The following is a 26,805-nucleotide window of genomic DNA, read 5'->3' on the forward strand; positions in this document are numbered from 1 at the left end:
TACATAGTGCTAGCCAAGGCTTACAAGTGAGGTGTATTTTTGATCTATCAGGGTAGCAAAGGAATGCTATTAAGTAGTAGCTTATCTGCCTGGTGGTTCAGTGGGTAAAGAGTCTGCCTGCAATGCGGGAGACCTGGGTTTGACCCCTGGGTTGGGAAGATCCCCTGGAGGAGGGCATGGCAACCCTCCAGTATTCTTGCCTGGAGACTTGCATAAGCTATATAGGCCATGGGGTCGCCAAGTGTTGGACATGACTGAGCAACTTTCACTTCACTTCACTTATCTTGGGAGGAGAGGACGGAGGGAGAAGATCGGTGATGGTCCTTTCTCTACCTCTAGCAGGCTGGTTTTTGAACCTTTCCTTTGTCCTCCCTTTTATCATCCTTGGGTTTGGGGTACAGGTTGCTAAGTCTCCCCAGTGTATTAATACTCCTCAAGAAGGCATGCTCTGGAGAAACAGCAGTTACCTGATGTTTCCTAAAGATTCAGACATTAAAAGCAACGGAGCTAACACATATGAAATAATCTCAGAGTCACTGTCCTCTGCCAACTTTCTTTCTTATATATGTTGGTAGCCTTATTTTATTCAAGAGATTTTTTTTTTTCCTATTCAAGAAATTGCTGGAGGAATTTGGACATCCAGGTTCCAATTAATATTGTCACAGACTAGCTTTCTCATTGCTGTTTAAACTGGAGTAGAAAATCCTAAACATTAATTATTAGAACCAAAAAAAAAAAATAAAGCCAAGAGAAAAAGAAAACTATGTTATTAGTCACAGTGTATATAAAATATATGTATTCAAAACAAACCATATTGTTCAATTTGTTTAATTTTCCTCTCATGTCCCAGTAAGTAGTAATAAGGAAGAAGCTGATCTGAGAGCATAAAGGAAACGTACTGGCTGTCAGGTTAATCTGAAGAAAGGCTTGTGTGACCCCTGAGCTTCAGGGATTTAGCTCAGGAAGTCTCTAACAGCAATGACATCCTCCTTGTTTTACTTCCCAGCTGAGCCGACCATTTCTTGCTTCTCATTCTTTCTTCTCATCAGCATAGGAAAAGAACACTGGGCAGTTTTTTATTTACTGTCTAAAAGTAAGAATTGATACCATATTTACAAACAGGTTTTGAGGACTATTAAATATTTTCTCATCTTTGAAATATGAACTATGGCACTGAAAGGTTAATTCTCACAGTTATTTCCCTTGTTTATTCTTCTAATATCTTCTAACTAGAAGATATCATGTTTTATCTTCTAGTTTATGACTTTTCCCCACAAATTCTGTTCCATGATTTGGAATATATTTGTGCAAACTGTATTCACCTCTCCTCTATAACAGTTACAGAATTAGCAACCCTTGCAACTTTCTTAAAAATATAAGTGGTTAATATGGTAAGTATATATACTTATGTTAGGCTATATTATCGGAGAAGGCAGTGGCACCCCACTCCAGTACTCTTGCCTGGAAAATCCCATGTATGGAGGAGGCTGGTGGCCTGCAGTCCATGCAGTCGCTAAGAGTCGGACACGACTGAGCGACTTCACTTTCACTTTTCACTTTCATGCATTGGAGAAGGAACTGGCAACCCACTCCAGTGTTCTTGCCTGGAGAATCCCAGGGACAGGGGAGCCTGGTGGGCTGCTGTCTATGGGGTCGCACAGAGTCGGACACAACTGAAGTGACTCAGCAGCAGCAGCAGCAGCAGCAGCAGGCTATATTATATAGCATTAGTATTTATATGTTACATATTGATATTAGTAGTTAATATATATTATAATGAATATAAATATAATAAAAGATTAGCATTATTTAAAGTATATGTTCATTTTTCCTATGAAAGTGAAAGTCACTCAGTCGTGTCTGACTCTTTGCAACCCCATGGACTATAGAGTCCATGGAATTCTCCAGGCCAGAATAGTGGAGTGGGTAGCCTTTTCTTTCTCCAGGGGATATTCCTGACCCAAGAATCAAAATGGGATCTCCTGCATCACAGGTGGAATGTTTAGTAGCTGAGCTACCATAGCATATATCAAATAATTAAGAAGCCAAAATTTTCACATCTCACTTCTGGTCTTCACTCTTCCGGGATATGTTTTATAAGCCAGCAAGTAACTTTCTATATACATTCTCCTTTTTTTCAGCTACTTTATGGAAGGAGATTACTTGAATTCCATCTTAGACCCATTAGGTGGAAATGTGTCATTTCTTAGTGTGGTTGAAATTACTTTTAAGGAAATGAGTATTTTCATAATAATTTAGCCTCCCTAATTTAACAATTGGCAATAAACCTGTAGCATGATGCTTCAGGTTTATATACTCACTAATGAAAAGAAGGAACTTATTCTTCAGTAAGAGATGCTTTGTCTTTTTCATCCTGCCATTTCACGACTTGTTTTATGACAAGCTGATTAAACACTGTGATTAAATTTTGAGTATATTAAGTGTACATAACCCTTGAATTCCCTGAATCAAATTGTTGTTATTTACTGACATCTAGCTAAGATAAAATACCTACTCCCTCCCACAGAGGATACAAGAGCCTATTCCTTACTTGTTAATTGAAATGACCCAACTGTCAAGGCATAATTTATTATTTCAGAGAGCTCTATAGGGCAACGATTTATTTCTTGAAGCAACTTTCTGTTGATAAAACAAGCTTTCATTTTTGTTTTAAATCAAATTTACGCTGTCATTTCCAATTCTAGTGGTAATTTTTCATTGTGAATCAGCCTAATGCTATGCTTTTTGACTGCTTCCCAAAAATGTATTTAAAAATTCAGATTCCCTACATTAAATGTTTAGTGATGAAAGTGTTTCTGGTAAACATTTTGTGTGCATATATTATATTGACTTGTCACATAACATGAAAATGGATTTGAGACAAATTTTTATTTAATTTTTAAAATCAGTTGCAAATATATGTATATGAGATACTCAATCCAGATCTGAAGAACTAGAAACCAGCTTTCTAGACCCGTCCAAATTCCAAAAGGGCTCAGAACCAAGTCATCAGGAACTAAAGACCCAATGATATACGTCAGTTCCTTCATGGTTGAAAAAGGAGGGTTTCAATTGTAAAAGGATAATTTTCACCTATACACTTGTGAGAGGCATGGAAAGTGAAAAGAACAGAGATTAGCAAAAAACTCTTCAGAACTGACTCAGAGTGAGCCCTTACAGTGAGAAATGTTAACAATAATAGTTATAATAATGTTAATAATAAAAATGTTATAATAATAGCAAATGTTTCAATAATAGCGATAATTAGAGTTGCAAACTCCCCACTGCCATCCCCAAAAGACTGTCGTGTATCAGTCACTTTTCCTAGATTGAGACACTGGGGACACTAAAGAAGAGTTTTTGATGCTGCCATTCCCTTCTGCAGGGGATCTTCCTGACCCGGGGATCAGACCGGGGCCTCCCACATTGAAGGCAGATTGTCTACCATCTGAGCTACCAGGGGGGTTGCTCACACACACACACTAATGGCAACTATTTACTGAGTACTGGATGTGTGCCAGGCACTTATTTTAATACACACCGCAAAGTTTTTGTACCTTCACAACAACCCAAAGAGAGAATTTCTGTTATTAGCCTCATTTTCAATATAACACTAAGACCCAGAGAGGCATAGTTAGTTGTTTAAGATTAAACAGTAAATGGAACTTAAATTTCAGTCCAGGACGTTGCTTCAGAGTTCACATTCCTAACCTATCACCTCCTCTGGTGAATCTGAGTTTGTAGTAAGATTGTTTTGTCTTTTTGCAAAATATGAATATCATTCAGCAGAGATGCCATGAGAAATTGATCTTTCATTAAGTGTGTTCTCTCTTTACACTTTGGTTCTGTTTTATTAACAATGAAATATTAATGGAAACATATCTGTTGCTCAGCATTACAGCAGCACAGGTAACTCTTCTAACAGGAAGCAAGAGTTGCAGGCTTTGGAAAAGGCCCACCCACACCACCATTAGACAGTCCTATTCCATTGACGGAATCAAGTTTCGTATCAAAATAAGGCATGTGATGTGAAAAACAGACAAAGCCCGATTCCATGTACTGTTTTTGTTTGGATTTTTCTTTGCAAAGCTCTCCATTGAGAGGGGATTGAGGTTATATACAGCGCTCTATTTAAAGCTGTTTATTAATCAGCTACACATCAGTTCAGTTCAGTTCAGTTGCTCAGTCATATCCCACTCTTTGCGACCCCATGAATCATAGCACCAACTCCCAGAGTCCACCCAAACCCACGTCCATCGAGTCAGTGATGCCATCCAGCCATCTCAGCCTCTGTCGTCCCCTTCTCCTCCTGCCCCCAATCCCTCCCAGCATCAGGGTCTTTTCCAGTGAGCCAACTCTTCACATGAGGTGGCCAAAGTATTGGAGTTTCAGCTTCAGCATCAGTCCTTCCAATGAACACCCAGGACTGATCTCCTTTAGGATGGACTGGTTAGATCTCCTTGCAGTCCAAGGGACTCTCAAGAGTCTTCTCCAACACCACAGTTCAAAAGCATCAATTCTTCGGTGCTCAGCCTTCTTCACAGTCCAACTCTCACATCCATACATGACCACAGGAAAAACCATAGCCTTGACTAGATGGACCTTTGTTGGCAGAGTAATGTCTCTGCTTTTGAATATGCTTTCTAGGTTGGTCCCTGGAGAAGGAAATGGTAACCCACTCCAGTATCCTTGCCTGGAAAATCCCATGGACGGAGAAGCCTGATAGGCTACAGTCCACAGGGTCGCAAAGAGTTGGACACGACTGAGCGACTTCACTTTCACTTTCTACGTTGGTCATAACTTTCCTTCCAAGGAGTAAGCGTCTTTTAATTTCACAACTGCAGTCATCATCTGCAATGATTTTGGAGCCCAAAAAATAAAGTCTGACACTGTTTTCACTGTTTCCCCATCTATTTCCCATGAAGTGATGGGACCAGATGCCATGATCTTCGTTTTCTGAATGTTGAGCTTTACTAATTCAGACAAATGATATCTCAAAGAAATATTCTGCTCATGATAGACAAACATAATTAAGGTCAAAGATTAAAGAACCATTAAAGTGCTAGTCTCTTTTGCAATACACAGGATTATATAGTGTCAGGGCTTCCCTAATGGCTCAAGCAGTAAAGAATTTGCCTGCAATGCAGGAGACTTAGGAAACATGGGTTCAATCCCTGATTAGGGAATATTCCCTGAATGAGAAAATGGCAACCCACTCCAGTATTCTTGCCTGGGAAATCCCATGGAGAGAGGACCCTGGTGGGCTACAGTCCATAATGTTGCAGGGAGTCAGACATGACTGAGCATAAATGTACCTAATCCCTTTTCCAATACACAGAATTATATAGTGCTAGTTCTGCAAAGATAGCTCCAAGTCAAAAGATAATCATAACATATTTTATACCATTCATTTCCTAATATAAATGCAGTTAGTCAACTGAGCATGCACACATTCTTAATGCAACTTTTTATTGTCCTTATAAGTTCAAATTGTTCCACCCAGGTATTGTTGTAGAAGGATACTAGGAACTTAGTTATTATCGTTAAGATTCTAAGAAGTAGATATTACTTAAGCCTCAAACTGTATTTCAAAAAAAGACATTCCCTTTGGAAAGAGCTAGTTATTTCAGTGACAGCTTGGGGGACATCAGTAGCTGAAATGAAGACTAGAATTTTCTGGAGGAGGCTACATATTTCTAAAGCATGACCTGAAAGATGGTTGCCTTAGCCTTGGAGTCACTGATTAGTTTTGCAGAATAGCAGCCACATTCTACTTTTCAGTTTGTTAGAATTTACTCCTCAACACGAAAAAGAAGAAAATGTGAGCAAAATGCAAACTGGTATCAGTGACTCTCATGAAAGCAAATTCCAGGTCTCTACTTTGTACGTGCCCCGAAACCAGCTCTCCTGTTATATCTTAGCCACCCCAAGAGCTAATGAGCTAACGTTCACACTAATTTTCTTGAATTTTCATGAAATTATTTAATTGCATTTACTACTGTTTGAGAAAGAAGGGGAAGGAGAGGCAGTTTATCTTTCTAAGGGATTCCATGGTGGGAAGATGGGGACGGGTAAAGTATAAAAGTTTTGCCCTAGAGCCAAGGAGTTAACATTAGATGATAAGATTTTTCCTTTTTTGTTATTTCATTAAATAAACACAGAGAGAGAGAGAGAGAGACAAAGAGCTTTGTTGCTAAACACCATAATTGAGTTTAAACATTCCTTTCCAATTACCTTTTTCCTTCTATTTATCTTTTAGCTCTATCTTGTGGCTTAGCTGGTAAAGAATCTGCCTGCAATGCGGGAGACCTAGGTTCAATCCCTGGGCTTGGAAGGTCCCCTGGAGAAGGGAAAGGCTACCCACTCCAGTATTCTGGCCTGGAGAATTCCATGGACTGTGTGGTCCATGGGGTCACAAAGAACTGGACACGACTGAGCGACTTTCACTTTTCATCTTCCTTCTAATAAGAAGGCAGTAGCACAGGAAATAGATAATGTCTGTCTTCCTGGCAGAAGTTTCAAGCAGAATACTTAGGGACGTCTCTGGTGGTCCAGTGACTTATAGTCTGTGCTCCTAACGTAGGGGGCTCAAGTTCGATCCCTGGTCAGGGAATTAGACCCCACATGCTGCAACTACAAGTTCGAATGCCACAACTAAGACCCAGCACAGCAAACGAACGAAATGAATACATTAAAATCAGAAGAATGCTTAGATTGTGATATGCTCTTGTCAGTAGCGTTGTAACTCGTTTCCAAAGTGGGTCTTTGAAAACATTAACTTTTATTCACCTTCTCAGGAATTATATCTGTTATTATTTAGAAAGATTCAAAAAGCAGGCTAAGAATAAATATGACTATACTAATACTCTATCTCTAAAAAGCACTCTTGGTAGATAGGGTCCGAAACAGGATTTGCCTCTCTTCTGCCCAGCTCTCTGTACTGTGCCTTTTTAGACTGTAGTGGGCTGCTGGGAGGAATCCAACATGAAACGTGGTACATGGCGGACCTCTTCTTCAGTGTATTCAGGAAGTTAGATTTAATCATCCCACTCATAAGAGCTAACAATTCCTTAACTTAACCCTTAAGTGGTTTTTAAAACCCAATGCAGTGTGAGCCATATGACATTTGGGCAGCAGGACATTGGTCTTTGGGGTCAAATTTTGACATAGGAATAGAGTGAAATAAGAAAGTAAAACTTATTAGACAAACTAATTTCTTTCATACTTTTTTATTCCCCATTTTCTGTATCTCAGGGGGTCATTTGAAGATTCTACAACCAGATTTTATACAGCATGTGTGGTAGAAGCTTTTGCCTATCTGCATTCCAAAGGAATCATTTACAGGGACCTCAAGCCTGAAAATCTCATCCTAGATCACCGAGGTTATGCCAAACTGGTCAGTATGTTTCACACATGGTTTCTGCCTGCATTTTAAATACTAGTTTTTGAAGCTGTGTTCATTTGTGAACATTACAATCTCATTTTTCTTTTAATATATAACATTGTTAAAAACAGGTTTCAGCATTACTGTTTTCAACTGACTATTCTTTCAAGTTAAATAAGGTTATGAGAAATTAAATTGGCTAGCTTTGAATTAATAAAATCCTGGCAAAACACCCTTAAATAGGTGTTAATCATGCTTAATCACATGTATCCTCAGACCCAGAAAAGCTTCATAGAAGTCCTTTTTCTAGCTGGTTTTCTGACATCCACAGGGAATAGGTATTTGTATTATGGAGAATCATTGTTTTAGATTTAAGAATAATGCTAATGTGACAGCCCTGGTGGCCCAGGGCTTGGGAGGCCCAGTACAGGGGACACGGGTTTGACCCCTGGTCCAGGAGGATCCCACATGCCATGAAGTAGCTGAGCCCATGCAGCGCAATTACTGGAGCCTGTGTGTCCTACAGACCATGCTCTGCAACAACAGAACCCACTGCAACGAGAAGCCCGCACATCGCAACTAGAGAGCAGCACTTGCTCGCCACTAGAGAAAAGCCCTCATGCAGCAATGAAGAGCCCCTGCACTGCAACAGTGACCCAGCACAGCCAGATAATAATAATAATGAGAGTGGGGAAAAATGGGCTTTACCGGTGATGTTTTCCACTCCATGTTAGTAATAATATTAGTAATAATAAAATTGGTCAAGAGCTCTAAAGATTTACTGTAGAAAGGAAGTTCTTTTATTTTAAAATGCATAACTTTTGTAGACTTTGCATCTTTCAGTCCCTGATTCTACTTTTTCAGTTTTTGGAATTTTTATTCAACCTATGGTTTTCAAAGAAATTTATATGCCATTAATAAGTGATTAATGGCAATTAACTATTTGTATTCTCAACCAGTTGCTTTAGAAAAAATAGATTTTCTGCATTTGAGGCTCCTCCTTCAAAAGTTTTCTATGAAAATGCAGACTACATTTCAATTTTATCTGTTTCCTAAAAACAGAGTTATTAGTTCCATAACTTTGTTATTCAGCTCCTTCAACAATAAAAGTAGCTTCTCAATTAATAGTAAATGAATCGTCAACTTCATTAAATCCAGCAGATATCTGGAAAATATGTCCAAGTAAAGGAGAAATTATTTGTTTATGCCCCAATCTCAACAGGCATGAAAGAAGGAAAAATGGAAAGTATTTCTGCAAAGAAAGATTTGCCTTTATTTTCGATGATGTGAATTTTATCCTATGTTAATATTTCCACTTTTCCTGTTGAAACTGAACTGATCAGGAAGGCTTTGTTTGTTTGAAATATAGAGATGAGTCCTTTTAGAAGACAGGACTACAATAGTTTGCATCCGTTTTTAGTTTATGATTATCATCAGTATACTTCAACAAAGTAACTTTTCCACTTTTAAGCTTAATCAAAAGTGGCTTGAAATATCTTGTTTCTCTCTTTGTAAGGTTGATTTTGGCTTTGCAAAGAAAATAGGATTTGGAAAGAAAACATGGACTTTTTGTGGGACTCCAGAATATGTAGCCCCAGAGATCATCCTGAACAAAGGCCATGACATTTCAGCCGACTATTGGTCACTGGGAATCCTCATGTATGAGCTTCTGACTGGCAGGTATGGACATTGATGGAGAACTGCAGATAAAGATAGACCAGCAAACAGCTACTCCCTCCTGCCTTTGTCACTCTGATCAGACTATCTTAAAGTACTTTCACAGATCTTGTTACCACACTTTTTAATTAGTTATGCAGATAACCACCGAGAAGGCAATGGCAACCCACTCCAGTACTCTTGCCTGGAAAATCCCATGAACGGAGGAGCCTGGTGGGCTGCAGTCCATGGGGTCGCTCGGAGTCGGACACGACTGAGCGACTTCACTTTCACTTTTCACTTTCATGCATTGGAGGAGGAAATGGCAACCCACTCCAGTGTTTTTGCCTGGAGAATCCCAGGGATGGAGGAGCCTGGTCAGAAGCTGCCATCTATGGGGTCACACAGAGTTGGACACAACTGAAGTGACCTAACAGCAGCAGCAGCAGCAGATAACCAGGGATTCTTAAAGCAAAAACTAGAATGCGTCAGATGAGTGCAACAAACTCAACATCAACTCTTGGTCTCTTGATTTATATATATATGTGAATGTGGAAGGATCTAGTGTCTTTCTGTGAGATCTGAACCTAGTCATTTAGTCAGCAAGAAAGATGATAGTCACAAAAATATGGTCTGTTTTTCATAGAAGTTAAGAGAACCTGTTAGCAATTGTGATATCTAATTGAAGTGTGAATGCGGATCTGTTGTGTAATAATATTGTAGTTACCAACAACTAAGAAAGGTACTACAGATACGACCAGGTATAAAACAGATCATAAACTCAAGGAAAAGAAAAACAAATAACACCATGAAGCCTTGGGCTCATTCAGCACAATGATTAAGATGGTCATGGTCATTATGAAGTAAAGAGTTCAGAAGAAGGTTAAGTTTGTCCAGGGAGGCTTTTGAAGCACATAGGACTAGCTGGATCTTACAGGAAGAATAATAAAAAGTACAGCACACTCCAGGGAGAGGTATGGCTTAAATAGAGGGGAGTACTGCATAAAGACATGAAAAGGGCTGATGGTAAGAAATGATGGAAGATCAGTAAGAGTCACGTTTCAACCATAGTGAGTGCTATACCTGAGTGTGTGGACTCCATCCGGAGAGGCAGTCATTGAGGAGTCTCTGATAAAGGAGTGACGTGTGTTACAGTATTTAAGAAAACAACCTAGTGGTAATGTGTAGAGCAAATTGGAAGGGTGGGGAAGCTAGTCTGAAGATCATTCCAATAATTCAGATCTAGGAAGAAGCATGCAGTGTAATGTAACAAATTACTTATGAAAACCTAGTAGCTATAGTGAAAATGAGAAAGATGGCACTTTGGTCTCACGGTTATGAAGATATAGTGAATCTATGAAGTACTTAGTCTAGAACATAAGAAGCACTTCATTAATGCTCACAGATACTCCTAGTACTACCATTGCCAGGAATAGTTATGTGGTGGGTTTTTTATTTCATTTGTGGACAGTGTATATCACTACTCTTGAAACAGCCTATTATACAGAGTGAAGTAAGCCAGAAAGAAAAACACCAATACAGTATACTAACGCATATATATGGAATTTAGAAAGATGGTAACAATAACCCTGTATACGAGACAGCAAAAGAGACACAGATGTATAGAACAGTCTTTTGGACTCTGTGGGAGAGGGAGAGGGTGGGATGATTTGGGAGAATGGCATTGAAATATGTATAATATCATATATGAAACGAGTCGCCAGTCCAGAAAAAAATTAAAAAATAAGAAAAAAAGAAACACTTATGTTGACTTCAAATTAATAGATTTTATTGGTGTTTTATGTTAATTTTAAATGAAAGATACATAGGCAAAAGTAGCTAAATAATATACAAGAGAAATGATTCAAAGAAACATAGGAAGAGTTCAGACAAACTGATCTAGAATTTCTCTGTGGCTGTTAAGCATGATCTCTTTAAAAATATATATCTTCAAAGATATCTGAATCTTCATAGATGACAAAAGTTGTAAGCCTGCAGAGTTCAGAAACAGTACAAAGCTGAAAATCAGATTATAAGCAACATAAAATCATATATAAGCAACAGAAAATAGAATAATAGCAATCAAAACCCAACCAGGGAGAGAATAAACAGACTTAGGGAAAATAATGGAAAAGAAAAAAAAAAAGGATATATAAATTGTTACAGAAAGAAGATAGAGGCATCAAAGGAAATAGGAACAACAACTATGTATATGAAGGTGTTGCTGCTCAGTCACTAGGTCATGTCCCCAACTCTTTCTGACCTCACGAACTGCCCGGCTCCTCTGTCTGCTATGTATATGAAGAGATGATAACAAATGTGATAGGAAACATACTCAATTAGGTAACAGAAAACTCATGACACAGACTTGACTCAGGGGATCCTTTTGATCGGCAGTGACCATGGGGAAACAGATTCAGAGTAATACCACCACCATGTGTCCCAGTGTGATTTGCTAGCTTCAGTGATAGAAATAATAACATAATCATATGGGTCTTTAAGCTACAAAAGCATTTCATATATGGGATGCTGCTGGTGCTGCTAAGTCACTTCAGTCATGTCTGACTCTGTGTGACCCCATAGACGGCAGCCCACCAGGCTCCCCCGTCCCTGGGATTCTCCAGGCAAGTACACTGGAGTGGGTTGCCATTTCCTTCTCCAATGCATGAAAGTGAAAAGTGAAAGTAAAGTCGCTCAGTCGTGTCCGACCCTCAGCGACCCCATGGACCGCAGCTTTCCAGGCTCCTCCATCCATGGGATTTTCCAGGCAGGAGTAATGGAGTGGGGTGCCATTGCCTTCTCCGCATATATGGGATGGGACCGAATTAAAGTTGGCCTCAACCTTCTCAATAGTACCTTCAATGCCAAAAGATGGAATATCAAGAACTATGTAGTTCTGAGAGACAGAGAGTATAACAACTAATTTGTACAAGATTAAGTTATTCTTAAAATATAAAGACAATAAATAATGTGGGTATCCCAGGCCTTTCTTGGAAACACTACTGTATGACCAAGTCAACTAACAGATGAATCAAAATAACTTTGGTTATTAAGCAGATGGAAACATTAAAATCTTTGGCAATCTTAAAACTTTCAGGTGGGAGAGAGAAGGTAAGAAAAACTACAGGCATACTTATTTGTCATCATTCACAATTAGGAATCTTAAGTATTTTTTACAATTGAATTATGTCATTATAAAAGAAAACACTCCAAAGTCAGTTTTTAAAATATTTTTTATTTTTTTTTAAATTTTATTGGAGTATAGTTGATTTACAATGTTGTGTTAATTTCAGGTATAGAGCAAAGTGATTCAATTATACATCAATCTACTCTTTTTCAGATTCTTTCTAATATAGGTTATCACAGAATATTGAGTAGAGTTCCCCATGCTATACAGTAGGTCCTTGTTGGTTATCTATCTTATATATAGCAGTGTGTTTGTTCATCCCAGGCTTCTGATTTACTCCTCCCTTCTGTGTTTCCCCTTTGATAACCATAAGTTTATTTTCAGTATCTGTAAGTCAGCTTCTATTTTTTTTAACTTATTTATTTTAATTGGAGGTTAATTACTTTACAGTATTGTATTGGTTTTGCCATACATCAACATGAATCCACCATGGGTGTACACGTGTTCCCCGTCCTGAACCCCCCTCCCATCTCCCTCCCTGTACCATCCCTCTGGGTCATCCCAGTGCACCAGCCTGAAGCATCCTATATCATGCATCCAACCTGGACTGGCGATTCGTTTCTTATATGATATTATACATGTTTCAATGCCCTTCTCCCAAATCATCCCCCCGCTCCCTCTCCCATAGAGTCCAAAAGACTGTTCTATACATCTGTATCTCTTTTGCTGTCTCACATACAGGGTTATCATTACCATCTTTCTAAATTCCATATATATGTGTTAGTATACTGTATTGGTGTTTTTCTTTCTGGCTTACTTCACTGTGTATAATCGGCTCCAGTTTCATCCACCTCATTAGAACTGATTCAAATGTATTCTTTTTAATGGCTGAGTAATACTCCATTGTGTATATGTACCACAGCTTTCTTATCCATTCATCTGCTGATGGACAACTAGGTTGCTTCCATGTCCTGGCTATTATAAACAGTGCTGCGATGAACATTGGGGTACACATGTCTCTTTCAATTCTGGTTTCTTCAGTGTGTATGCCCAGTAGTGGGATTGCTGGGTCACAAGGCAGCAATCTATAGATTCAATGCAATCTCTATCAAGCTACCAATAGTATTTTTCACAGAGCTAGAACAAATAATTTCACAATTTGTATGGAAATACAAAAAACCTCGAATAGCCAAAGCAATCTTGAGAAAGAAGAATGGAATTGGAGGAATCAACCTGCCTGACTTCAGGCTCTATTACAAAGCCACAGTCATCAAGACAGTATGGTACTGGCACAAAGACAGAAATATAGGTCAATGGAACAAAATAGAAAGCCCAGAGATAAATCCACGCACCTATGGACACCTTATCTTTGACAAAGGAGGCAAGGATATACAATGGAGAAAAGACAATCTCTTTAACAAGTGGTGCTGGGAAAACTGGTCAACCACTTGTAAAAGAATGAAACTAGAACACTTTCTAACACCATACACAAAAATAAACTCAAAATGGATTAAAGATCTAAATGTAAGACCAGAAACTATAAAACTCCTAGAGGAGAACATAGGCAGCTTCTATTTTATAAATAAGCTCATTTGTTTCTTTTTTAAAAAAATTGGATTCCATATATGAGTGATATATGATATTTGTCTTTCTCTGACTTAACTTCACTCAATATGACAGTCTCTAGGTACATCAATGTTGCTACAAATGGCATTGTTTTGTTCTTTTTTATCACTGAGGAATATTCCATTTTATAGAATGTTTGTCCCACATCTTCTTTACCCTTCTGTTGACAAACATTTAGGTTATTTACATGTCTTAGCTATTGTAAATAATGCTGCTATGAACATTGGGGGTGCATGTATCTTTTACAGTTAGAGTTTTCTCTGGATATATATGCCCAGGAGTGTGATTGCTGGGTCATATGGCAACTCTATTTTTAGCTTTTTAAGAAACATCTATAATATTTTCCTTAGTGGCTACACCAATTAACATTCCCACAACAGTGTAGGAGGGTTGGTTCCCTTTGCTCCACACTGTCTCCAGCATTTGTTGTCTCCAGATTTTTTTGATGATGGCCATTCTGACCAGTGTGAGGTAATACCTCAATGTAGTTTAGATTTATTTTATTTTTCTAAGGTCTATTTAGGTCTTAACCCAATCAAAAGTGGGAATGTTTTCTTTGTGATATAGAGCTGCATGTTTTCCTCCAAGAGTTTTATTGTATCTGACATTACAGTCAGGTCTTTGATTAGAAGAGAGTATTCTAGTTTTACACACAGCTGTCTAGTCTCCACAGTACCACATTTTTAAGAGACTGTCTTTATTCTTGCCTTGTCTGTTGTAGATTGACCAAACGTGTGTGAGTTTTCTTAATTTAAGAGACATTTAGGAATTAATATTGTTGGTGAACAAGTACAAATTGAAATCCAGCATTTCTTTCAGTTTTATCCTCATGTTAACTTCAAGTAAAATTAAATTGAATAGTTTTTTTTTTTAATTTTGAAAAGCATGGATATATAATAATCTTGTAGGTCTCTCCTTTGAAAAGCATGGATATATAATAATCTTGTAGGTCTCTCCATCTACATAGAGAAATGTATGAAATTATATTTGTAAGTATCTATTATTATTTAAGGGCATTGGGTGATTTTTACTTTTAAGTAATTTTATATGTTTCACGTATTGCATAAATATCTTGGACAAAACATACATGACTTGCAAAAACAACAAAAGTCACCTTTAATAAGTGATTTTTGTTGTCTTTCTAACAAAAGTGAAAGTTGCTCAGTCGTGTCCAGTTCTTTGTGACCCCATGAACTATACAGTCCATGGACTTCTCTAAGCCAGAATACTGGAGTGGATAGCCTTTCCCTTCTCCAGGGGATCTTCCCAGCCCAGGGATCGAACCTAGGTCTCCTGTATTGCAGGTGGATTCTTTACCAGCTGAGCCACAAGGGAAGCCCTGTCTTTCTAAAATAAATACAAAAGCAAAAATATAAGTTAGAAAAAACATGAAGCTGTTGATAATAAATCCAAGATGTGGTGGTGCTTCATTTTTATAGTGAAAATAAAAACTGGCAGGTTACCTTGAGAGCAAAGAGAATAGTCAACCATAACATTATATAAAGAGAAAATCCTTAAATTCTAGGAGAATACTAAATAGAACTGAATGTTAATACATTATAAAAAGTGGTTTAAACTGACAGGTAACAGTTAATGAGAAAGTAAACAGAAAATACGTATTACACAAAAATAAGCTCAGATGGATTAAAGACCTAAATGTGAGACTGGACACTATAAAACTCCTAGAGGAAAACATTAAGTCCAAAACACTCTCTGACATAAATTGAAGCAATAGCTTTTTTGATCCATCTCCCAGAATAATGGGAATAAAGCCAGACATAAACAAATGGGACCTACTTAAACTGGAAAGCTAAGGAAACAAAATGAAAAGACAACCCACAGATTGGGAGAAGTTATTTGCAAATGATGTGCCCAACAAGGGATTTAGTCTTCAAAATTTACAAACAGCTCATGAAGTTTAACATCATCGAAACAAACAACACAATCAAAAAATGGGTAGAAGACCTAAATAGACATTTCTTAAAAGAAGACATACAGATGGCCAAAAATCACATGAAAAGATGTTCAATATCACTATTAGGGAAATGCAAATCCAAACTACAATGAGGTACCACCACACACCAGTCAAAATGGATATCATCAAAAAATCCACAAATTAATGCTGGAGAGGATGTAGAAAGAAAGGAATTCTCCTACACTACTGGTAGAAATGTAAATTGGTACAGTCGCTATGAAGAACAGTATGGATGTTTCTTAAAAAACTAAAAATAGAGCTACCATATGACCCTGCAGTCTCACTCCTGGACCTATATCCAGATAAAACCACGGTCAGAAAGGATACATGCACCCCACTGTTCATTGCAGCACTGCTTACAATAGCCAGGACATGGAAGCAACCTAAACGTCCATCAGCAGATGAATGGATAAAGCAGCAGCAGCAGTGAATATACACAATGGAATATTACTCAGCCATAAAAAGAACGAAGTAATGCCACTCGCAGCCACATGGATGGACTTAGAGACTTTCATACTGAGTGAAGTCACAGAAGGAGAAATATCATGACATCCTTTGTATGTGGAATAAAGAAAGAAAATATACAAATGAACTTATTGACAAAGCAGAAACAGACTCACAGATTTCCAGAACAAACTTATGGTTGCCAGGGGGAAAGGCCTGGGGGAAAGGGATAGTTAGGCAGTTTTCAACTAATATGAAAACACTACTACATTTAAAATGGATAACCAACAAGGTCCTAGTGTATAGCACAGGGAATTCTGCTCAATGTTATGTGGCAGTCTGGATGGGAGGGGATTTGGGGGGGAGAATGGATACTTGTGGCTGAATCCCAATGCTGTCTACCTGAAACTGTCACAGCCTTGTCAATCTATACTCCAATATGAAATATTTTTTTTAAAGTACTTGCTACAGAAAATAGGAACACAAAACTTAAGGCAGATACTATCCAACCCTTTTTAAGTAATTCATTGTTTTCAGCTTTCTCAGTAGAAGGAAATAATTTGAACTGCTACTAATAAATATGACAGAAAATAATCTATAAAATGTCTTCCCCCAAGAAATATGAATAAACAGTGTATTAGAATAATTTCCAAGGAAATCAGCTATCAAGCCACGTCATAATTATTTCTGAACTTGGGAAATGTGGTGGAAGGAGTCAACTTTAGTCACATCTGTATTCCCTGAGCCAGGCACAAAGCCACAGTCCAAGGATGGATAGGTAAATAAACCAAAAGATTTGGTTAAGAGGGACTGGCTACTACATCCTTTCTAACAAAGAGGAGGTCTTATGTTAGGTTATCTCTGAAGGCGGATAACGAAGGAGAAAAGGATAGGAGGAGCACTGTTCTGTAGGAGCATTAGTTCAACAAATATTTACCGACAACTTACCCTGTGCTATGCATTCCCCCAGACTCCGGGAATACCAGCATGGAACTGGAAGAGCAGATGGGTATAAAACAAATACCAGAATGAAGTAGTTACAAAGCACAATAAGTGGCAAAAAACAGTTCTCTAAGAGAGTATGATAGGTGAATCTAACTTTAAGTTCTGGTATTAGATCATTACGTTATGTTAGTTGATAGTGGTTATATGATTGGCTGTATTAGGTTGATCACAGTAGGCCTTTTTGAGTAATCAACATAACACTTAAGCTAAGACTTCATAAGTGAGGCATTAACCAGGAGGCCTGGGAAGAAACTTTCAGGCAAAATGAACAGTGCCCTGAGGTGGGAGAGTATTTGGTCCTTCAGAGGAGCAGAGAGAAGACTGCTATGCCTGGATCCCAGTGAGTGAGGGTAGAACTGGCATAAGATGGGGTCATATCAGTGATGTTCCTGTCGCCCATTCTAATGATGTTGGACTTCAAGTGTAATCAGTGAGCTTGCAAATGTGAGAAAGGGCCAAAAAATAGAAGAGGCTTTCTGAATGACTAAGGACAGCAAGAGGGGTTAGTCACCAGCACTAGAAAAGAAACGAGGGGAACAGTGGACAAACCTGACCCATTTAAGGGTTTTGCTAAACGATTTGCTTGGCAATTTCTACACCATTTTGCTATTAATCAAGTTTCGTTCCACTACCCCAATTAATATATGTCTCCAAATAAGGATTGCTGTCATTTGTGGAGTTGTTATAACACTGTAACTTTTCTTGTTTAGAAACCTAAATACTATCTCTCTCTTCATATCTGTCATTCTTGCAGCCCACCTTTCTCAGGCCCAGATCCTATGAAAACCTATAACATCATATTGAGGGGGATTGACATGATAGAGTTTCCAAAGAAGATTGCCAAAAATGCTGCTAATTTAATTAAAAAACTATGCAGGTGAGCGTTTCAACCACATTGTTTTCCCCATTATCATCCTTTAAAAAACAGATTTTTTAACAATTATTATTTTATTTTTAGGGATAATCCATCAGAAAGATTAGGGAATTTGAAAAACGGAGTGAAAGACATTCAAAAGCACAAGTAAGTGTTCTTATAACTTACGGTTTAAGACTCCAGAGAATATTTCCCGAGGCTGATGTTTCTAAGTTAGTGGGTATATAACTGATGCAACTAGTCTAAGGAGCATCCAATGAGACAGGCAAGCTAGTCAGCCTTGTTATTTAAGATCTTTCTAGTTCTGTCTCAAGGACTTCATTTAGACGCATCTGATCCTGTGACATTCTACACAACAGATTCACTGAATTTAGTTTTTCCCAACTCCTACTAATTAGGACTTTTCCTCTCCAGCATGAAGAAGAAATATATATTTTTAATTCTGAAATTCTATTCTCTACCAGAATATTAAAAACAAAAGTATGCTACCATATATCATGCCTCATTTCTTTAACTACAACTAAAACATTTTTTCAACAATTTCCTAACTGGATGCTATGACAGTGGGAAAAAAAGTACAGAGTACAGTCATTTTTTAAAACAATAGCAGCATCTTAAATAGTAAACCTTACCCATGTTGATTGAATGTTCTAAAGCTAAACCAAGATCATATTGGTCTTTCCCGATTGGTTTCTGTAACATGCAGAGGAAATTCACATCCCTACCAAAGGAATGTGTTTACCAGAATACCTATGAATGTCTAGAAAGCCTGCAGGAATTTCATGTAATCATTTGCTAATGACGAAACCTTTCAAAGACAACCACAACAACAAAGACCTTTGTGATATTTGGTCCCCATTTCCACAAAAAGCCATTCTCAAAGTACCTTCATTGTACCAAAAAAAGAAAGAAAGAAAAGGAGATACGGATACATAGAGACCAAGACAGTGATGTGAAAAGGTTAATTAACTGAGGCTGCCCAGTGACACAGATGGAAGGATAATTTTCCATCCTGACATTTCATTCCCTGATTCTACCTTCTTAAAATAACAACCTGTAGGGCCGAGCAGATTACGGCATTTATTAAGTTATAATGATCATTTTGGAACAAGGTCATGACTGAAATAACTAGAATAAAAAGCAATTGCTAATTGGTCCTTAAAATTTTGACAATTAGATTAAAAAAAAAAAACACACACACATTCCACTTAATAAGCTAACATTTAAAATCTGCAATTAAATAGAAAACATTATTCTCATAATGAAAATGTTTGCTTACCTGTTTTCCATCAGTCATGGACATCATATAAGTTGTTTTGAGAAGGCTTTAGCTGAGGTAAAATGCCTTTAACCATCTACTTTTTCCTTTTTTAGATGGTTTGAGGGCTTTAATTGGGAAGGCTTAAGAAAAGGCACCTTGACACCTCCTATAATACCAAGTGTAAGTAAACTTTTCAGCTTGCAATTGTGTGATACACATAAAGGTATTTGTCAGTCATCAAAGATCTGCTATTTCAAAATTTTTATCCAATAATCAGCTTAAAATATAGGAGAAGTATCAGATTAACATAATGACATCTTCTAAAATTCAAACTTATAATGTGTTAAATATATAAGTGTTGACAGAAGAGTATAATGAATCTCTTTTTCCACATACTATAAAAACTTTATACATCTTTGCACAAGAATATATTCACAACCTTATTTAGTCATATTCATAAATAAGATGCAATAAGTTCTGTAGTGTGTACTTGAGTATACTTAGATGAGTTAGGATAGTCTGTTATTCTTACCTTCTGTGTATGACTCCACCATGCTCTGTCTCCAAGAGTCCAATCCAAATGGGCCACATCACAACATTCCCCGCCCTGTGGTTTTTTGTTGGGTTTAGACAACAGTTCAGCTACCAGTTTCAACAGCTTTCAATTCCTGGCCAATATGGTTTCATTTATGCTCCACATACTTCCTCCTCCCCTGACCGCATAGTTCTTTAAAGTATTCCTAAGCACAGTTCTTTTCTTTTATTGTTTTATCAGGCTCTAAAAGAAAGACATTCTCTTCTAATATATCAGGTGTTTTGTTAAACTACTAGTCCACGAAGTGGACTAAGTGTTTACACTGTGTTAACCTGAAATAGATTTCAGTTGACTGCATTTATATTTGTATTCAATACAGCATCTATCTAATAAAATGTGTTCAGTCTTAACTAATGAGGAGAGGGATGTTTTGCACTCCTGAGCTTTTCATTTATATACATCCTTTTTTCTGGAACTAATTTAAGACCACTCCTTATACAGAAACAATTGCTGTACTTATTATTTTAATTTGTATGCCTATATTTATGTTTATTCACAAAGTAAAGTACAGTTGTTAACTGCATTCCTGAAGTTTTCTTTTTAAAACAAAGGCAGAATAAGAAACTTTAAGAGGAAAATAAAAGCCTAAAGTATCCTAACTTATACTCACCAGGGGTCTCCTTTTATGCAACAGTAGTAGTAAATTAAATGGAGGAATATATAATTATATATAATATGTATATAAATATATAATATAATATGAAGTTCTAAATATTATAGAATATGAGAGAAATTAAAGTCTGCTTTATCAGCACTTTTATTTATGCTCTGCATATTGAACTGCCAGTAAACTTGGAAGAGTTTACAGAGATGTTTTGTAACTATTTCTTTTACTCACACAACTTATTCTTTCCTAGAGTGTAAACTCTGGAAGGGCAAAAAACTATCCCTATTTTTATTCACCACTGTAGTCCTTAATACAGAGGACAAATCCTTTGTATTTGTATTTGGCATGGTAGACATGCCAAAAGTAGGCACTGAATAAGGAATGAATAAAGAATGCTTTTAAAAATCTAGCTTGGAATTCCACTAATACTCTTGTTTACAGGTTGCATCACCCACAGACACAAGCAATTTTGACAGTTTCCCTGAGGACAATGACGAACCGCCACCTGATGACAACTCAGGATGGGACATAGACTTCTAATGTATTTCTCTTACCTGCTTCTGCCTTGCTGAAGACAGCTTTTTCTAAGACACAGCTGCCAGCAAACCTGAAGGAAAGAGAGAAGCTGAGTGCTTGGGGTCACCATGATGCCTTTGATCGATGCTGCTCCAGTAACTACAGTGGCATTAGGACTTATTGCTTAGATGACAGTAGTGCTCTTTACATGTTTTCTGTTTGAACCTAAATATAGCAGTTGACATGGTGGTCCTGAAGCAAAGCCTTTCACCACTAAAGAGATGTTCTCCACTGTTGCAATGATCTTGCTTTGCTCTGATTATAATTTGAAAGACTGTAAGAAACACTTCAATCTAGTAAAAGAGTCAGTACCTTGCTAGAATTATCAAGAAGATCAAAAAATAATATATTGGGTACGATAGATTACTATGGTACAAAAACTGGACTCTTCCTTTCTTCAGGTGAGGGTTGTCGGTTCTGTTTCTGCAAGCCAGTGTATATACCGTACACAAGAGGACCACACATCTGTTGGTCACAGAGGTCATGTCGAACCAGTGCTAGAAGTTTCATGATTTTATTTCCCAGCAGTGCTGATGATGAGACTGAATGTTACCTTTCCTTTCTGACAGATTTTAAAAATTGGTATGGTAAAAGCACAACTGCTATGGATTCTGCTGAGAAATTTCATAGCAGGTACATACGTGTTTTCACAGAGGACTGAAGAAAAATCAACATGCATGATGTATCTGTTCATTTCTTTTTGATAAATTGGCATGACAGAATGGGGGAAAAAAAGCAATTCACAAACCATTTCATATTTTTTTAAATAGTGTGCTTAAAGATGGTCCTGGAAATAAATGACTAGCAGCCAATTGGTTTTTATTTGTTACCTAACACACCCTCAAACTGAGGCTTAAAATATTCCCTTTTATAAAAATAAACCCTTACGATAGGGCGGGGTGGAGAGGGATTAAGATCCATCCAAAAAAAAAACGATATAGGTGCTATGTATATCTTTCATCTGTAAATGTCAGTGTCTGAACAGACAACACAAATTCTAATCATTATATGTGTAGCCAGAGAATCAAGCATTTTCACTCAAGTTATCAAACCAAACTCCTGTCAGATTTCACTTATACAGCATAGTCTAAGGTAAAGGGAGAAAGGGGACTAAAAATGTATTTGAACTAGCTTCCTGTCTTAGGCCTGAACCAAAAAAGAAAAGTAAGCACAAAACCATTGATTCACCAGATGAGAAACCTAACTTTATGAGGTCAGGAACAAGAGAAGAACCTGGCCAGGTGTGAGATGACCTTTTTGTCCATGGCAATATGCGTCTATTAACATGTGAAAGGAGGAGGAAGGAGAGAGAGAGAAAGAGGAACCTGCTATCTTAAAAGTAAATTAGAGCTAAATAGAACAGAAATATTACAAATCTGAAATATCATAATAGCTAGGAAAAGATTAGGTTTGAAAATAACAAACTGATTTCATGGAGAAAAGAATTGGCAAAGAGCCCTTTATTGGCAGGCCAGTTGACAACTATTAGCTGTCCTAAGTAGCAGAGCCAACTAGCATTACACCTCCTTAGACAAATGTGTAATTTTACAAGCTGTCATCCTGATTTGAAACTGTGTGAATATGGCATATTAAATAGAGGTTTGCTTTTTTGTTTTAAAAACTCAATCAAATGTATACATTTCTATAAAACATATGTCCAACTAGATCATTATATAGTATTCAAGAAGGCATATATTATGATTTTTGTTTAAATTTTTCACAACAAGACTTTAGAATACAATACATTATCAAAACAACAATCTAAGAAACATTTGGAGAACAAAAGTACTAAGGCCATATTGTATGTAATTGCAATAAATTTAAAATTTTGATCTTAAGATATTATTATTCTCCTATTACTGGATTTTTCCCTCCCTTAATAATTTCTCAAAATTGTTCCTCAAGATACCTTCTTCTACAGGTTTTAAAAAACAATATTAAACATATCAATCTAAAATCCAGCTAGTAATGCTACTTCAGAAGTTTAATATTGCTTTTAATTTGGGCTTTTAAAAATATATAATTGCAACATTACATTCAATGTTCGGTGATTTTTTAAGACAGTGGTTTAGGCATGCTAAAGGTTTGCTAGAAAATGAAATTTACCTAGCCATTTTAAATAAGAGAATCTTCTCCTGCAACTTTTAAAATATCCCAGTAGCCCCAGAAATCAGCACTTACTCTGGGTTTGGAGCTATGGTTCAAGTCTAAGACAACCAATATGTTCAAGTTTTGTGGAGAAGGAAGAAGCGGCATTGAGCATAATGTAACTGTAGGTCATCTCTCCCACTTGTTATTGCATCTTTGCTCATTTCACTTGTGGCGCTGCGTTAGGCTGTCCAAAGCAATCACCAAAAATACAAGTGAACTACATCTTACAAGAGTTACTAAGAGAAAACATTCATCTAATGTTCAACAGTGAATTTTAAGGATTTAAATCCTGTCTTAATGATGACACTAGGGCTAAAATTCATGGCTGGCTTCATAAAGCACATCTCACTTGATTTCTGAATTTTTCATGCCCCTTCTCATTTCTTACAAGAACATCCAGATAAGTTAGAATAGTGGCAACTTGTTTGATCTGTTAGCTGACATTCTTGTTAATATTTCAAGTATGGAATATAAGGGCTTTCTGTGTGTCCTGGCTCACAGGAAAACTGAAAACTGCCAAGGAAAGGAACATCATTATACTTGAGATAGATTGACTACATTAGGGAAAATGATTTCTGGAAATTTGCTATGAATGATTATTTTTATGTTTCTACCTTCTTTAATATAGGAATCAGATCCACATGCCATTTAAAACAAATTTATTTTTATTATATTCTTTACAAATCATAATTTTTACCTAAAATTATGGAATATGCATGTGAAGCACACATGTATACTATATAAATTCAACTACTGAATTTTTCCTGTTTCATTTCTAAAAGACTGAACTGATGGTGAACTTAAAGAAGTCAGCTACCATGAAAATAAGGCTATTAGAACTGATTTCATACAGTAGAGATGATTTGTGCATTCTCCATAACAATGTTTTCTTTCACAATAGGACCACAGACAAATATTTATGTAAATAGATATTTTTGTGTGATATTTTGTGGTACATATAACTTTTTTTTAGTGTTTCACAGCATTATTATTTCATTTAATTTGTATGGAATAAAGTTTTTAGGTCCAAGTAGACTTGAATTAATGTCCTGATTGTCAGTATTATTGAAAATTCTGTCAACTGTACTGTTATTCATCCGTCCCATAGTTTAGAACATGACCTGGCTATCTGGCATTGTTGCAAGTGCCTTAAATTCATGGCATCCTATTAAAAAAACAAATTTGGTGTTATGCTGCATGACAAAGACAAACACACCTCAAAACGTTGTCCTTTCTTAGCTTGCTGCGTTTTACAGTTCTTTCTGCTGACAATTTATAAGCCTTTATTATATAATATTGATGAATTACAGAAATGATGAAGTTGTTCTCTTATTTCTGTTCAATGTACCAGAGCTGTGTATCTGTTAATGAGATACAGCGTCATTTCTGTGAAATGTATAAATGTATGTGCAGGTCAAATTAATATATGACATACTATCAGTCTGTATACAGGTATTCCTGTTTTGCTAAGTTGTGCAGATTCAGTTTAAAAAAAAATTAGTGCAGTCAAGTTATGAAATCTCCTTTTTTAGATTCTGTGAAAAACCATCCAACTCAAAAGAAAAATTGGAAAATGACTGCTGACCAAGCCTCATCATGAAACCAATAATGAACAAATTGCACCACTCAACAAAACAGGATGCTTCCTCTGAGTTCTTGTATATGCAAATCACTTACAAGGCAAGTTTTCAACAGACCTAGAAAGCTAAACGTTGACTGTGTGTTGTTAGCCCTCCTCTTTATCTGCCCTTGCATCAACAGACAGAGCTCTGGGACATGACAGTGACTCAGAGGTTTGGACTTCCGAGTAAAGGGACATTTCTTGAAGCATCATCTATCAAATTTATTTCAGTGTATGATGTTTTTACAACTGGTCGGTTCTTTTGTATTCTTACAGCTATGGTTATTTGATTGTCCTCTTACAATTTGTTCTACATGAAAGAGTCCTTTGTTAGTCAGAATGCAACAACTGTCATCCGGTGGTCACTGACCACTTGCACTCTTTTGATGTAGATTAAAAACTTTTTCATAAACTTAACCTGCTTTGATTTGCTCTGTATTTTTCCTGCAGCTGTAATTGCCGAGTGCCTGTTGTATACTTTATAGAGTTGAAATAAAAAAATAATTACTTTTGAACTTAGTTGATGTTTAATTTCAGACAAGATTCCAAGGGCAGAATTGGTGTATTAAAACTGAAATACCATGTAGTGCTTTTGTTTCCCTATAACATTGTAGAAAATACTTATAAATCAAATGTCCCTCAAAAAGTGATATATTATTTATTGTTTAGTTGCTAAGTTGTGTCCAACTCTTTGGCGACTCCATGGACTGTAGCCTGCCAGGCTCCCCTGTCCATGGGATTTTCCAGGCAAGAACACTGGAGTGAATTGCCATTTCCTTCTCCAGGGGATCTTCCCAACCCAGGGATTGAACCCACATCTCCTGCATTGCAGGCAGATTCTGTACCACTGAGACACCAGGGAAGCCTGATCTAGTACAAAAGTAATCCAACAAATCTGCTTAAAGAATTCAACAAGGTTAACATTAGGCCATCCAGTGTCACACTTAGCAGTTTTCTGTACACAACTACCACACCACCACCATCACCACTACTTACCTACACTCCTTTTGGGGCTACCCCCACTCAAATTCTTGAACTAGACTGAGTGCATGCATGCTAAGTTGCTTCAGGAGTCTCCAACTCTTTGTGACCCTATGGACTGTAGCCTGCCAGGCTCTTCTGTCCATGGAATTCTCCAGGCAAGAATACTGGACTGGGTTGGCATGCCCTCATCCAGGGTTTCTTCCTGACCCAGGGATCAAACCTGCTACTCTTATGTCTCCTGCATTGCCAGGCAAGTTCTTTAGCACTAACACCACCTGAGAAGCTTGAACTAGGCACACAATCAAAGAAGCAATAGATAAGAATAGAAGACATGCTAGGAGGGAATTATTTAATATGAAAAGTCACCTCATGAATCTTTGTCTAAGGTTTGTTCACCTGATCCCTCTGTTAAAGTTTACATGCATACAGATTTAAAGAAAAATATGATCAAAAAGTCAACTTCTCAAAGCTCTGTTGAACCTTCTTGCTACATTACTTGAATGATACACAAATTAAAACTGGTTGGAACATGAAGTTTCACAAACTGCCTTTGGCTTGTTGACATCATATTATCAGACGGTGAATTGAAACCCCTTTGTAATGAAAACTAGAAATTTAGCTTTCTTAGGCTCTCCCCAGGAAAAAAAAAAAAAAAGTGTGTCACCATTCAATAATTTCATTTTATTCTACAAACAGAACTGAACTATAAGTTTTTAGTATTCATCATTTTTAAGTTCTATTATTTTCATATACTTTTCTAAGAATGATCTTCTTTGACCCCAGAAAATTATTTTCTTTGTACTAATCACACAGTTTTTGCAGAGGCACACAGATCAATCCTCATGATTATTAATGGAATTAGAAGAAGAGGATGTTGCATCCATGCCACTGTCACATCCTATATGTTAATTGCAATTGA

General features: G+C 37.1%; 1 protein-coding gene across 5 annotated transcripts in view; it reads left to right on the forward strand.

Annotated features, from left to right (window-relative positions):
• Positions 1-25,417, forward strand: part of PRKG1 (protein kinase cGMP-dependent 1) — a 1,417,535-nt gene extending 1,392,118 nt beyond the window's left edge. For all 5 annotated transcript variants that reach the window (XM_027529231.1, XM_027529230.1, XM_027529232.1 and 2 more), the window contains 6 exons: positions 7,255-7,396; positions 8,901-9,064; positions 17,972-18,094; positions 18,176-18,238; positions 19,466-19,532; positions 20,996-25,417. In XM_027529231.1, the coding sequence (XP_027385032.1) occupies positions 7,255-7,396; positions 8,901-9,064; positions 17,972-18,094; positions 18,176-18,238; positions 19,466-19,532; positions 20,996-21,094 (658 nt within the window). In that variant the 3' untranslated portion in view covers positions 21,095-25,417. The remainder of the gene's footprint in view (positions 1-7,254; positions 7,397-8,900; positions 9,065-17,971; positions 18,095-18,175; positions 18,239-19,465; positions 19,533-20,995) is intronic.
• The last annotated feature ends 1,388 nt before the right edge of the window (positions 25,418-26,805 follow it).

This window comes from Bos indicus x Bos taurus, chromosome 26 (genome assembly GCF_003369695.1).
Source record: "Bos indicus x Bos taurus breed Angus x Brahman F1 hybrid chromosome 26, Bos_hybrid_MaternalHap_v2.0, whole genome shotgun sequence".
In the NCBI taxonomy this organism is placed as follows: domain Eukaryota; kingdom Metazoa; phylum Chordata; class Mammalia; order Artiodactyla; family Bovidae; genus Bos; species Bos indicus x Bos taurus.